The sequence below is a fragment of the Trichomonas vaginalis genome, chromosome III (genome assembly GCF_026262505.1).
Source record: "Trichomonas vaginalis G3 chromosome III, whole genome shotgun sequence".
NCBI classification, from domain to species: domain Eukaryota; phylum Parabasalia; order Trichomonadida; family Trichomonadidae; genus Trichomonas; species Trichomonas vaginalis.
In genome coordinates, this window is record NC_067205.1 from 19,290,883 (window position 1) to 19,304,722 (window position 13,840).

General features: G+C 32.9%; 8 protein-coding genes and 2 pseudogenes across 10 annotated transcripts, besides 3 other annotated features; 3 read left to right on the forward strand and 7 right to left on the reverse strand.

Moving 5' to 3' along the window:
* Positions 1–216: 216 nt before the first annotated feature.
* Positions 217–462, reverse strand: TVAGG3_0729780 (uncharacterized protein; the record flags this gene model as incomplete). Its single annotated transcript, XM_051244477.1, has 1 exon — positions 217–462. One exon carries the CDS (start codon positions 460–462, stop codon positions 217–219), a length of 246 nt encoding a protein of 81 aa, XP_051091064.1.
* A 607-nt stretch (positions 463–1,069) lies between these two features.
* On the reverse strand, positions 1,070–1,930 carry TVAGG3_0729790 (uncharacterized protein; the record flags this gene model as incomplete). Its single annotated transcript, XM_051244478.1, has 1 exon — positions 1,070–1,930. The coding sequence occupies one exon, from the start codon at positions 1,928–1,930 to the stop codon at positions 1,070–1,072; it is 861 nt and encodes a 286-aa protein (XP_051091065.1).
* Positions 1,931–2,083: 153 nt separating this feature from the next.
* Positions 2,084–2,314, reverse strand: TVAGG3_0729800 (uncharacterized protein; the record flags this gene model as incomplete). The annotated part of the gene is made up of 1 exon (XM_051244479.1): positions 2,084–2,314. The coding sequence occupies one exon, from the start codon at positions 2,312–2,314 to the stop codon at positions 2,084–2,086; it is 231 nt and encodes a 76-aa protein (XP_051091066.1).
* Positions 2,315–2,358: 44 nt separating this feature from the next.
* Positions 2,359–2,772, reverse strand: TVAGG3_0729810 (phage tail repeat-like family; the record flags this gene model as incomplete). The annotated part of the gene is made up of 1 exon (XM_051244480.1): positions 2,359–2,772. A coding segment is annotated over one exon (414 nt), but the record flags the coding sequence as incomplete, so codon positions are not given.
* Positions 2,773–3,415: 643 nt separating this feature from the next.
* Positions 3,416–5,880: a mobile genetic element.
* On the forward strand, positions 3,553–3,849 carry TVAGG3_0729830 (uncharacterized protein; the record flags this gene model as incomplete). Its single annotated transcript, XM_051244481.1, has 1 exon — positions 3,553–3,849. A coding segment is annotated over one exon (297 nt), but the record flags the coding sequence as incomplete, so codon positions are not given.
* TVAGG3_0729840 (uncharacterized protein) lies at positions 4,175–4,510 on the forward strand (the record flags this gene model as incomplete). Its single annotated transcript, XM_051244482.1, has 1 exon — positions 4,175–4,510. The coding sequence occupies one exon, from the start codon at positions 4,175–4,177 to the stop codon at positions 4,508–4,510; it is 336 nt and encodes a 111-aa protein (XP_051091069.1).
* Positions 5,881–6,327: 447 nt separating the features above from the next.
* On the forward strand, positions 6,328–7,174 carry TVAGG3_0729850 (annotated as a pseudogene). The gene has a single exon. A coding segment is annotated over exon 1 (847 nt).
* Positions 7,175–7,178: 4 nt separating this feature from the next.
* Positions 7,179–7,420, reverse strand: TVAGG3_0729860 (annotated as a pseudogene). The gene has a single exon. A coding segment is annotated over exon 1 (242 nt).
* Positions 7,421–7,438: 18 nt separating this feature from the next.
* TVAGG3_0729870 (uncharacterized protein) lies at positions 7,439–7,780 on the reverse strand (the record flags this gene model as incomplete). The annotated part of the gene is made up of 1 exon (XM_051244483.1): positions 7,439–7,780. One exon carries the CDS (start codon positions 7,778–7,780, stop codon positions 7,439–7,441), a length of 342 nt encoding a protein of 113 aa, XP_051091070.1.
* A 160-nt stretch (positions 7,781–7,940) lies between these two features.
* TVAGG3_0729880 (phage tail repeat-like family) lies at positions 7,941–8,759 on the reverse strand (the record flags this gene model as incomplete). The annotated part of the gene is made up of 1 exon (XM_051244484.1): positions 7,941–8,759. The coding sequence occupies one exon, from the start codon at positions 8,757–8,759 to the stop codon at positions 7,941–7,943; it is 819 nt and encodes a 272-aa protein (XP_051091071.1).
* Positions 8,760–9,054: 295 nt separating this feature from the next.
* Positions 9,055–9,740: a mobile genetic element.
* A 1,002-nt stretch (positions 9,741–10,742) lies between these two features.
* Positions 10,743–11,872: a mobile genetic element.
* Between the last annotated feature and the right edge of the window lie 1,968 nt (positions 11,873–13,840).

The window sequence follows — 13,840 nt, forward strand, 5'->3', positions numbered from 1 at the left end:
TTGACAAAACATTTACGAAGAAGTCTTGACAAAACATTTACGAAGAAGTCTTGACAAAACATTTACGAAGAAGTCTTGACAAAACATTTACGAAGAAGTCTTGACAAAACATTTACGAAGAAGTCTTGACAAAACATTTACGAAGAAGTCATGACAAATTCAAGAGGGTGAAAAAAGAGGTGAAAAAACAGGTGAGATCTAACCTCTTCACCTAAATTATATTTTTTGGTCCGGGAACAACTTTCTCTCAATTGGAGCTGTAGCATACTCTTTGCGTAAACGGTTCAGACCTTCTTCGAACTCTTGGTCTCTCTTCGATTTGGATTGAGATTGGAATTGCTGGGGTGGAGCTTGCTGGAACATCCAAGGGTTGGGGAAGTAAGGCATAGGCTGATGAGACTGTTGTGGTGCTTTAGGTTCCTCTGGTTTGGGAATGGACTGGGTTGGTGGTACGTCGGACATTGTCTTGAAACAGTACAAATATTGTTCTGAAGCAGTGCAAGTCTTGTTCTGAAAAAGTACAAGTATTGTTCTGAAGCAGTGCAAGTATTGTTCTGAAAAAGTACAAGTATTGTTCTGAAGCAGTGCAATGGACAACATCGAGCCATTAGATGAGGCAGTTTACCTAATTTAAATTAACGAGCTTGTTAAGCAGTACTTGCGCAAGGTCATGAAGCCCAAGGTCAAGTTCACCACTATTTCTGGAAGGGCTGCCTTGACTCTCGAGATTTCGACTGGAATTCCAATTCAAATACCAGACGGGACAGCCTACGATGGCATAAAGCAAGCAAAGAAAGAAGCTCTTCTCAAGTTCTTTGCCAAGCGTCCTTGGATACTACTTCCAAACAGAGAGAGTCCAATTCCACGAATTATACAAATTCTCAGAGCACTGTTCCACTTCTCGGGTCAGCCGTTCTACATAACCTGTGAAGGCGACATCCAACCAGTTCAGTAAACCTTAACGTTTAACTTCACTTTTTTATGTTTTTTGTGAAAGTGTCAAAAATAAATTGTTTTCATGAGTTTTCTACGATGTTAGAAAACGTGTTATTTTCTAATATCTTCACATTCAATACTTTTTCAGCACTTTTCCGTAGTTATATATGAAAGACAATTCGAGATAAAAGTCATAGTACAATGGAATAATATGTTGCACACCATTTGTTGTGAACCAAACTTGAAAGTCAGAGAAACTGTTACTAGGTGGTTCGTAGAATTTAGAAGCAAAGTCATAAAAGTCCTTACCAATACATAGAAAACTATTGTTGCTTGAACTGAAACTTGCATGACACATAACATTTTGAGGGTCAAACACGTTTCTATAAACTGTCAAATCTGCTGGTGGAAGTATAAATTTAAATGGACCATCTGGTGGTAATGGTTCGTTCTGGTTTAGTAACCGAAGAAATTGTGCCCAAGAACGTTTGTCTACTTTCCAATATAAAAACTCTGTATCTCTTGGAGGGTTAATTTCAATCTTTTGAAATGAAACGGTGGAGTTCATCTTGTCATATTCTAGTTTCAGATAGTATGTTCCATTTAGTAAAGAGTCGTATTTTTCTTGAAATTCCCAATAATATTTGTTCATTTGAGTTTGAAAGTCATTTAGAGTTTTCTCAAGACTTTCGTCTGAACGAACTGTAAAGATTCTCATTTCGTCAAATTTGTCTATTAGACCATCAGAACCTTTATACTGCCCATGAAAATATACTGCGAACATAAATGCGTTAGTTCTATTTGAAAACAAAACTCTTCTAAATGCTATTGCCTTTGCATCTGAAGGACTTTGAAGCCAACGAATTGGATAGTCAAACCTGTATGCTCGGGATGAAATTTCTTCATCTGAAATAGTCCTACCAGCATTTGTAAAGATATAGTCTAACGGTTTTGTATCTGCTACTTTTGTTCTTTGTTTTTCAACCTGAAGCATTTAATATATGTAAAAATATATTGTTTTAAAATGGTATGCCATTTCATATTTCTCATCTAACAAACAAGTTTCCCAACGGTCTTCTCCAACAAACTCAGCGTACATTTCAAATAAAATTTAAAAAATGTCACTTTTTTAAAATAAATTTTTACTTCATGCAATGTTTAACACATCGAAAGGCATGTCCATAAGACGTTCTTCTTCTAACCTCTCTAGTCTGTTTGGATAATTTGCACGTGCTGTTTCCAAATCCATTTCGTAGGTCAGACCAGACAATTTGTCATAGACTTTTATGGGTCTTCCCTTCCTATATTTAAACTTCTTCGAAACTCTCCAACCATATCTTTGTAACTCTGCTTTTATTCTAGCAGACTTTCTGTCCATTCTATATGGGGGCATTTTTATAAAAATAAAAAAATATTTTTTCTTTACTTTACATAACCGCCTGCTGCCATAAGTCTTTGACGCCAACCCATACCAGCTAATGAAGGTTGACTTGGTTTAGTTTCCAAACTAAACTTTGGTTTTGGTTTATCTTCAGTTTTTGGTTTTTCTTCTTCTATCGGTTTTTCGTCACTTTTCGGTTTCTCTGACTTTACCTCACCTGCAGGAACAGTTGTGTCGTCAACATCTTCATAAATATCATATGCCATTTGTTTTTGTTTTCCTTTCAACTTTTTGTGTTTGTTGTAAAGTTTAGAATATTTCGACTCTAAGTCAATGAGATGTTCTATAATGAACTGTTGGTCAGTGAAGTAAACTTTTCCATCTGTTGTCTCGAAAGCTCCTTCAGACTTCAATATTTTATTTGTGAGAGTCTGTTTCTTTTTTGAGATACTTGCCGTTCCATTTTTATGAAAAGTGACTTTGTAGTTAGGGTTTGTATTTCCAGACCTGGCACTTTCTATTATTGAATTTTTCTCTTCATCTGTAAGTTCTTTGACAGGTTTTGACAATGGTTCTGAACTTTTTTTTGTGGTGTCAAATCTACCGTTTCAACTTCTTCGGTCATTTCATCTCAGTAAAAAATTTTAGTTTGGTTTGTTTTCAACTGGTTGTTGTTGTTTTTTAAGTCGGTCTAAAACTTCCTGAGGTATAGGAAGAACTTGACAAACACGTGGTGTAACTGCTGGAAGTCGACAAATCCATCTTGAACCCATTTGTCTCAATGCTGTATTGTTCATTTCATCTCAGTAAAAAACTTTACATTCCCCACGTTTGAGGCGGTTGAGGTTGGTTATTGTTTACCCATTGTTGTGCATGGTTATATCCTCTGTTAAAGAATCTTTCATCTTGGTCCATATAGTGTCCTGCTTGGTTATAGTAGTCATTTGCTTTGTTATAATAGTTTCCTGCTTGTCTTCCTACATTGTCCATCCATCCTTGAACTTTTCCTCTTGTTTCAGGATTTGGAATAAGATTTGTTGCATCTCGTGCTACATCCCAACCTTTCTGTACAGTTTGTATAATAGGTTGTGCTTTCTCTTTAAGTATACCTAATGTACTCAAAATCTTCCTTCCAACTCCAAATACACCTCTGGCTATTGTTCCCACTGCGGGTAAAAATCTAGATGCGACTCCTGCTAATGCGCCAAATAAACCCATTTCTTATAGGGTAAAAAATGACGAATCCAAACAAGGACCCCTATGTTTCTAAAGCGACAAAGAAAGCACTCATGATAAAAATCTTTAGTTCAACACCAAATGCTTGGTTTATGGATATCTTGGAAAACATTCCGAGAGTTAGAACAGATGGACCACCATACTGGCTAATATTTGTCGGTCAAAACACAAGATACTGTGAAGCCATACCATTATGGTCCAAAAATATTTTAGATGTGAAAACTGCTTTGACAATATTCGTTGACAAATACCATCCAACAAAACTGACATCTGACTGTGAAAGTTCTTTCAAATCAGATGATGTAAAAAACTATCTGCGTTCAAAAATGTAAACCAATATTTCATTGTCGACCAAAACCATTCTGCTCTTGGTGTCATTGACGGTTGTATAAAAATGTTAAGAGACTTAAACCAACCACAAGGTGGTGAAGCAAATGAAATGTCATATGACGACAAATATAGACACTTCTCCATGGCAAAGATGAGACAAGTTTTAAATATTTACAATAACCGTAAACAAAAAGGTTTGGGAAACCACTCCCCGAAGAAATGAAAAACAACCCTGACTTAGAGAAAGACTATATATTTAATAATTTAGTCAAAAGAGACAAACAAGAAAGAATGCCGGGCTTCAAACTTCAGAAAGGTGACAAAGTAAAAATAGAAATACCTAAACGCGACCCATATGAAAATACTATTGACTATGACAACAATGGGAACCCGACAGGTACTCACATTCGTGTTCGTAAAAATAGAAGAAAGTATACAAGAGAATATTATGAAGTTTTAGGCAAACATGGCAAAATGTACACACTGCAAGCAGAAGATAAAACTACTATTGTCAGACCTCGTTTCAAACTTGTCAAAGTTCAAGGTGGTATACTTTCAAAAACAGTTCCTAACAAATATAAGACAACTCCTGACGAATATGCTAAAGAAGTTGAAAATGACGACTAAGCAATTCTATACCATGCGTAAACTGTCATGTAAGGTGGCATGTATTCTTTACTTTGTCCCGTTGTTTGCGTATATCCCGAAACGCGATGTGTATGGTTTCCTCCTCCCTCAGTGTTACTCCAGTAACAATTTATAGCAAACTTAACGTTGTCTTTAACATCATATCCTTTACCTTTTGTCATTCCTGACCAATCCCAATATCTATGCTTATGCCAACCTGCTTGAGATGTACTTAAATCTATGTAGTGACTGTGTGCAGGTAAATTTTCACCTGAAATCGTTTTACTTCCACCTGTTTCCTTTGAAGAGTTTGCACAATACAAAAACCTGTCGACTATTTGTTCCCATGCACCAACACCAAACATTACTTGAGGACCTCTTGCTTCCATAGATGTATAAATAGAACCTACTGGGTTCATTAAATCAAACATATGAGATATTATAGGATTGTCTCTTTTGAACTTAAAATATAGTGCAACTATTTCAGGTTTCTTCTGGTTTGTGTAAGAATATTTTTTATAATATAATCTTATGTTTTCAGGGTAGGTAAAATCTTGACTATAATATTTATTTCTGTCATCTATATAATAATATACTATTCTCGTTTTTTCTATTGCATTATATCTTTTATATCTATAATAATCTAAATATAATGTTTGCTTTTGTTCATCTGCATGTAGTGTTCCTTCGTCATCTACATAGTCATAATAATATGGTGCTGGAGCTGGGTCAGGCAATGTCATATCTGCCATTTCATAAACTCGGAAATATTTCTTTTGTTCGTCTCCATATAAGTTTAAGTAGCAGTTGTTGTCTAATGGAACTTTAACTTGTGTACCATCATTCTTTATATAGCTTACATACATTTCATTGTTATTTTTCGGAATGAGTTTATACCGTATACCATTTCTTAAGGACTGTACAAACTGCCATCTAAAATATTTATTTTCTTCATTGACAGAAAAGTCACCAACAATAGTTTCAATATTTTTTGTTGTTCCTATCAAACTTTGGTATATTTCATTGACATATGTTTTATCTGCTTTCTTTTCAAGGCTAACGTTTAAGTCTGTTATTTCAGAAGATGTATGTGTATGTCCAACGGCACTTTTCCTGTTTAAGGTTTCTTGTAAGTTTGTAATATCAGATATAGAATGTGTATGTCCAACGTCACTTTTCCTGTTTAAGGTTTCTTGTAAGTCTGTTATTTCAGAAGATGTATGTGTATGTCCAACGGCACTTTTCCTGTTTAAGGTTTCTTGTAAGTTTGTAATATTTGCAATGGTATGTGTATGTCCAACGGCACTTTTACTGTTTAAGGTTTCTTGTAAGTCTGTTATTTCAGATATAGAATGTGTATGAGTCTTTTTAGAATATTCGTTTTCAGCTCTCGTCACTTCACTTGACATTTTATTGTCAACATATGTTTTGTCTGCTAGTTCAGGATGAGTATGTTCTTTTGTTGCATAAGCATTGTTAGCTCTTTCTTCTTCTTTTGCTATTGCATCGTCTACATATTCTTTGTCAGCTTTGTTGTCAACATCTGTTTTCAAAAGAAGTTCATTTATAGGTTTCTCGTTTAAAGTTCCTTTTGATGGATTTATACAGACAGTATGGTTCTTATTGTCTTGAAACAGAAACTCATCTGTCATTGGGAATGTCAGTTTTAAGTTTCCTTCTTTCAATGACTCAGATATCTTAGAATAGTTTGAAAAGTTTGTTGTGTTCTTATTTAGAGCTTGCATAATGAGTTGTCGGTTGTGTTGTATTTCTCTTATGGAAGCAATATCTTTCGACATTTTTATTCTAGATAAAATATGCTTTCAATAGAAAAAGAAAATTCAAGAGTTGCTACAACTAAACCATTAGATGAACTTTTTACTAATGTCGGTCAAAAGTTTGAGACAGAGACCGTAAAGCATGAAGGCTATCGTTTTGACTACCATTAAGATGGCTAAGAGACCCATCTGTCACAAAAGCTATTGGCTTTCGTAGAATGAAGTTCATTTCAGAAGCCATACATGGTTTCCCATTTACGGTCGGTTTTGAAGTTCGATACTATAACAAAGAAAAACGTATGTATGAGAAATTTGAACAGGGAAAACTTTTACAAGTTAGTTTGCTTGTAAACTTAGAAACAACTCTTCAAGCTTTTCAAGAAAAAATAAACGATATCTATATCGAATATGCAAACCAGTATAACATTGACGAGGAGAGTACCATCTCGATATTATTTATGACAGGAAAAATGCAACTGTTAAAATCAATAGAATAGAAGACCTTGGAGAAAACGTTTATATTTCTACAAAATATAACAACTTGGCATGGTATAGATTTATGAGGATGTTAAATCAGCCTGCAGCATATCCAGTACACCCAGACTTTTATGAAGTCGAAAACCCTAATGGAACATATGAAAATGTTTTCGACCAAGATGCTATTATTGTTCATGCTTCATTTTCTGGCGCCCAAAACTCTTTCTTATGCTTGGCAAATGACTTTTACGAAAAACCTACAAAGTTATACGAACCACCAAGTGGAAGTATTTCAGACTTTCAAGTATGGTTTACTACAGATGGAAGAAAAAGAATAATTCCATTATACCATGCGTTTTACTTAGAACTTAGTTTCATATACAACTACTATCGAACGGTAAAAATATAATTTTTTAATACGGTTGAGGTGTTGGATTTGGTTGCCAACTTGACTGTGGTGCAGGTTCAGGCTGTTGTATTACAGGAGCTTGTTCTTCTGGTTCAGGTCTTTAGGTATAATACCAACAAACTGACCTACCCTTTTACCAATATTTTTGACTCCGTTCCAAATTCCTCTTCCTACGGTTTTTATTCCATTCCATATACCTCTTCCAACTCTTCTGAAGAAGTTTCCAATACTACTGAAGAAACCCATTTTACTATATGTAAAAATCTAATGTCCGCCTAGTCTCTTACGTTTCCTGTTGAGTTCCATAGCATTCTTTAACTGGAGCTCATACATTCTGTTTCTCCTCTGGTAGAAAACATATTCTGGGTCAACTCCTGTGTTCGCGTCATCTGCATAAAGTTGTTTATATCCCACTTCAGGGTTTGTATAAAACTCTTTCCATCTCATATTTGCATACCATGGTGGCAAACCTAACGCAGCGTCATTTGACATGGCAGTTTGCATTTGTACATCTGTTGGCACTTGATCATAGTTTGCCATTGCAGTTTGTATTCTAACTTCATTTGGAATATTCTCTGGGTTTGGTTTGTCCAGGTTGCTGTGCATTCGCTAAGTTCTGTGCGTCCATTTAATATTAGATAAAAATATCTCTTACGAGTACATATACTGAACATTTGCAGCATTGGTTCATCTTCATATTCTCTGTACTTTTCTGCCACGTCAAATAAATAAATGACACAATGGAAAAAACCTAAAACAAGTAGTCCTATTTCAAACCACATTTACTTACTAATAAAATTTCTTTGTTATGACACTTTCTCCGGTTTATAGGACCTCTCTCATATTCTATCTTGTCATATCTAAACTCATAGTCATGTATGTCCTCTAACCATCTCATAACGGTTTCCAAACCACTTTTATCGGATGTAAAGTAAAAGCATGGATGGTTATGTATAACGTCTAAAGTTTCTAAAGAGTCTCTCAAAGTCCAGTCTACTTGGTATTGAAAATCCCATGTGTTATAGAACGGCGGGTCCACTATAAAGAAAACATTTTCCTTGTCTTTATATTTTTCATACAACTCTGTCCAATAACATCTCACAAACTCTATACCCTCAATATATTTTTCTATGTCCTCTTTGAAAACATTTGTATAGTTAAGATATAAAACTTTTGACATAAGTGTTTCAATGTCATGAACTCTTATAGAACCACTATATAATAGTCTAGCAGATATACTATCCCAGTCTATATATTCTGCTTTTTTCAAAACCTCTCTCACAATATTTTTCTTATCTAATGGTATACGTTCCATCTTACCTATAGGTATCTTTTCTTTTAACTCTTTCAATATATTGTTTGTGTCTGGTATATGTTTGAGACGGTCCATATAGTTGTCGAAGTCATTGCATATAATCTTTGAGTCTGGGAATATTGTATGGCACAAATGGGATATATAGAAACTTCCACCGAACAAATCTACAAATGTTAGACCATTCGGTAGTTTCTTAAGTTCTCTCAATATAATATCTTTACATTTACCCTTATTTCCAAAGAACGGTAACGGTGGTTTTGTAAAATTCATTTATATATAATAATAAAAATGTTTTTCCTGAAAAGTGACAGAAAAGTGACAAAGCATGAAAACATATATAATTTGTGAAAAGCGACACATTATATAATGTTTTCGACCCAGAAGAAGGCTTCTTCCCAGAAGCAATGGAGGAAGAAGAAGAGTCCTCCGAATTCACACCAGAAGACTAACAATTTTCCGAATAAAAACTTCATTTATACTAAACATCTTCGGGGCTAGAGGGCACGAAGTGCCTGGAAGCCCCACTACCTTTTTTTTTTTTTTTTTTTTTTTTTTTTTTTTTTTTCGTATAATTCGATGTGCTTACATGTGCATGAATATTGTGAATCTGACATAATTTTTACGCAATATGTATAGCGACCAAAAGTTGCATAATATAATTCTTGAATTGGATCATATAATACCGAGCTAAACATATCTGAATGTTTCAAAGTTTCATTTAGATTTTTGATAATATTATCTGATTTAAAATCACCTGTTAAAACATTTTTAACAAGATTGAATTCATGTTCAATGAGACGGATAATTAGTTCGGCGGGTTCATATGTATCCCATTTATCTTTAATTTCGGCATTAAGGGATTCAATAAGAGATGTTGTGAGTATGCCAGCGGTGTAGTCAGCGAATCCTTCAAATGGGTTAATACTATCTAAGTACTTAAAGAGATCCTGATTATTTTCGCGGTTTGGATATTCCTCTTGTAAACGAGTTTCTAACTTTTTAATCAAGTCAATTCGTTTTTGAGGATGGTCTGCGTAAGCGACTTCAACAATTTCGGAATAGACATTGATGTATTCCCTTTTTGTTGCAAAATGACGTAAGCAAAATTTATGATCGCAAGAAAAGCCTGATTCTCTAACAGCAGCTATAATTGCCGGACCTTGATCGGAATAAATATTCTTGAATCTGCTTGGTGGAATAAAAGATTTCAATTTAGTGAGCATATCCTTAATTGTTATCGTATTTTCACTATACATGGCACGGCGGGCGCAAAAAGTGACAAAATAGAATACCTATGGTGGCAAGACAAAGGAAACATTTTTGTAAGGCAAACATTATATCAAATACCTTTACTTTGTAATAAGAAATATAATTATCACGAAATTACAAATAAATATTGTTTAATATAATTAATAGCAAAATTCTTTTTTATTATTTCCCTTAAGACCTTACTTATTAAGTATACGTATAACAAGCTTGTACTGCATGTATTAGTTAATAGAACAAAAGAAAATGAGCTCAAATGAAAAAATTTTCATGCTATTTTGGAAATATGCATATTCGAAGTATGAGAGTTGTAAACACTGAGAATTTTAAGCTTTGGTTGATGATAGTCTTTAATTTTTCTTGAAGTAGTAAATTATTTGATATGAAAATTTAATGGCCAGCATAATCAATCGTGCGTTTCGTTTCTTGATTGAGAAACGATGATTGTGTGCTAATGAATTATTGCGTCTGACAGGTTATGATTATGGATACCTGAAATTAAGCTTTTATGGGAAACATCACCGAGCGCCATTTGGCGCCCCTAATGCTGTTTCTATCGGTATGATTAAGGAGCTTTCTTATGCACTTTCATCACTTGAACTTGAACGCTACAAGATATATGCCCCCTCCCAATGGGAGGTGGGAGCAAAAATTGAAATGTTTACATTGATTTATGAATACTTTACAAGCGCCCCTCCCAGTGGGCGCGGGCGCAAGTGATCGGGTCAAAAAAAATCATAAAAATATTCAAAATTGCGATTTTAATAGATGTTTAAGAAGTAAATTTATTAATAACGATATTTCATAGTACAAAATGTGTTCAATCTCTTCGTAAATCATTCAAAAAAATCAAAAGAATTTCCAAAATTCAATTTTTTAGTAAAATTTATATCTTTTTCTATCGTCTCCTCCCCACCAGTGGGAGCCACCGGAGGCGCGGGCGGCGCCGCTGGCGCCAAAAAAGTAGCGCCCATCGTGCCATGTATAATTTTCACTAACAGACCATGCAAATGCAATAGGGATAAGTCTATTATTTGGTGCAGGTGTACCAATAATGAGTAAGTTTCCTTTTTAATACAAAATAAAAACGTTCCATCAATTTGAATTATTCCGCAAAAAGCTTGTGTTTGCATGTAAAAATGAGTTATTGGAGGAATTACAATAAATGAATAAATTTGAAAGTCTTTTGAATTTTCAGGTAATTCATCACCTTTCTTAAATGTATGCAATTCAATTTCATTGTTAACTTCTTTAACTAAAATCATTTCGCAGAATCCTTGTTCGATTTTGTTTATGATTGAAAAAATTGTTGAGAAATAATTGTAAGATTGAATTCTATCCCCCTTTGTGGTTCCTTTAAGTTTATTTACTATATTATGGAACATCGTACAAGTTGCATTGGGAATATTCAATTCTTTTGCAAAAATTTCTTTGCATTGAGGAACATTATCAGAATTTGCTAATTCATAGACTTTTTTTCCTGCTTGCAACTTAAGAATTTTTGGTATATTGTTACTCGGCTTGCATTGCTTTGCTCTATACTCGTGTTTAATTACTGGAATGAAGAAAAGTTGACCATTTTCATGAGTCTTTACAAGCTCCATGCAAAATTGGCAGTTAGGACAACGAAACTTTTTTCCTTGCTCAAAATTTAATGGATAAAAAGAATTATATGAATCTTTTGCAATAAATATAGCAGCTTCTGTAGGATCTGTAAATTTTAATTTGCTATATCTTTCCTTGAGAATTGGAATTGGGGATTTTCAGGTATTTCCATTCTATATTTCAATTTTTTACGGGAATTCAATTCATTTTGAATTAAATCCAGCATATCAGCTCCATCTCCTTTTTCTTCATCAACAATAGCTTGGATGGATACTGATATAGTTTGATTCTCTTCCACTATTGTCGGTTCGCTTTCCGACATGAGATAAAATTGAAGGTTTAACGTACTTTTGATACTCTGAGTTAAAAAAAGATTTTCTTAACATAATTTGATTTATTGGTCCTTAAAAAATTCTGATTCAAAATTGAATTGAATCGAACGAGTTTTCCTTTTGAGTCATTTCAAATATTCATGAGAAAGAAAAAAATTCTAGCAATTTCAAATATTTTTGATTTGATTGAATTCAAAAGTGTCACAAATATTCAATGAGAAAGAGAAAAGAGATCGAATATGTTGTTTCTGAGCGAATAGTCAAGCAATATTTCGTTAAGTACAAAGATCAGCATCCGGAAAAAAATAAATGGGTATATCAAAATGAGATTCCGCAAGAAATATTTGAAAAATATCTAGAAACGAAGAAAACAGAAAATATTGATGAAATGTTACGCTGTACTCGAATTGTTCATGTTGTTGATCAAGATAAAAAAGAATTTTATCTTGAATTTTCAAAAAAAAATCAAATTCATCACATATTAAACAAGAATCTAGATGAAGAACATCAAAAGGCTTATATAGATTATCTTGAAAGTTTACTCAAACTTGAAATAAAAAATAAAAATTAAATTAAATTAACCCTCGTTAGGATATCGTTGCAAATAAAGATCTGTTTCTCAGAAAGATCCTGATTTTCTGATAAATATTCTGTTGTAACTTCTACAAGGTTTAAGATATGAAAAACATTTTTGAATATTTCATCGCTATCAAATCTGCGGAAACATCTGGAATATAATTTCAAATATTTGTGAAGATTTGAATTCTCAATTGCATAATTAATTAAAAATTCATGTGAATTTAAAAAATCGGTAGATGAAATTTGCATGGGTATAAGAGGAAGTACACAATAATACCCCTGAACTACATACTCTGTAAATGAATAGTGAGGAGAAAGACTTCGCAGAATTTCAAGTGTTTTTATGAATTCTAAAGCCATCTCAGATGTTATATCGACTGCTTTATAAAATAAAACTATAAATTTGAGAAGATAAACAAAATCTTCGTTATTTATAATTGAATTCACGTCATTAAAAAAGTTGAAATAATTTGATATTAGTATATCCGAACATGGAAGAGCAGTTGCATATCCTGGGTAATATTTTAATAATTTTGTAAAGAAATTTGCAATTGCATAAGTTGAATATTGATTTTCGTACTCAATAATACTAGAAAAAATTTCTTTCTTGAGTAAAACTGCGTTTTGGAAGAATTCAACGTCAAGAATATTGTTTTTAATCAAAGCAATAAATGTATCGATGATATAGAGAGAATTGTCACTGCTGCTTATGAAACGTAATATCTCATCATATTGATCGGAAAATGTTGATAAATAAAGGTATTGTATGTTATCTAAAGCTTTAAAATGAATTAATTTTAATGAAAAAATGAAAAAAATCTGGTTAATATAATGCGATAAATATTCGAATAAATTTTCCAGTAGTATCAAATCTATTTGAAAGATATTCGAAGAAGTGATATTTTGAATTGTGAATTTTAATATTGTTTCATTTTGTGTAGATTGCTCGATAATGAAATGTATCAAAAGATTCATTGAATATGAGTCAATGGAAAAGCTTAAATCCTTAGGGATATCCAAAATAAATCTTAATAAAGAAGATTCGTCTTGAAAATTAGCTTCCGAAAGTTCTATTTCAGTCGGAGCTGGAAGATTCCGATCATTTATGAATCTCGAAACGACAGAAAATTTGTATTGTTTATATTTCATTATTCGAAATGATAAACTTCAAAATCTAAAATTTATTTTTTTACAATATATTTCATCCTATTGTCAAGGCTAAATTTTTCACCGGAAGTGTATCAAAAATTGATAAGATTTACGGTGATCTAATTATGACAATTCAATGCATCTCGTGATATAACGCAGATATAAACACAACTGATATTGCATAACTAATAATTGAGTCAAATAACTAAATTATGTGTTATATTTTACACATATTTCTTCAATTTTGTAATAAATGGATGTTTAACACTAATTTTTTAAGGACTTCGACTTTAGCATCACATAAATATGTTATTTTCTATATTAAAACGTAATTTTGGTGGTCTTAGAATAGAAAAATATGCAATATTCGTGGAGATAATGAGGGTTCTTAAACATGTTCTTAAAAATAAATAAAATAAT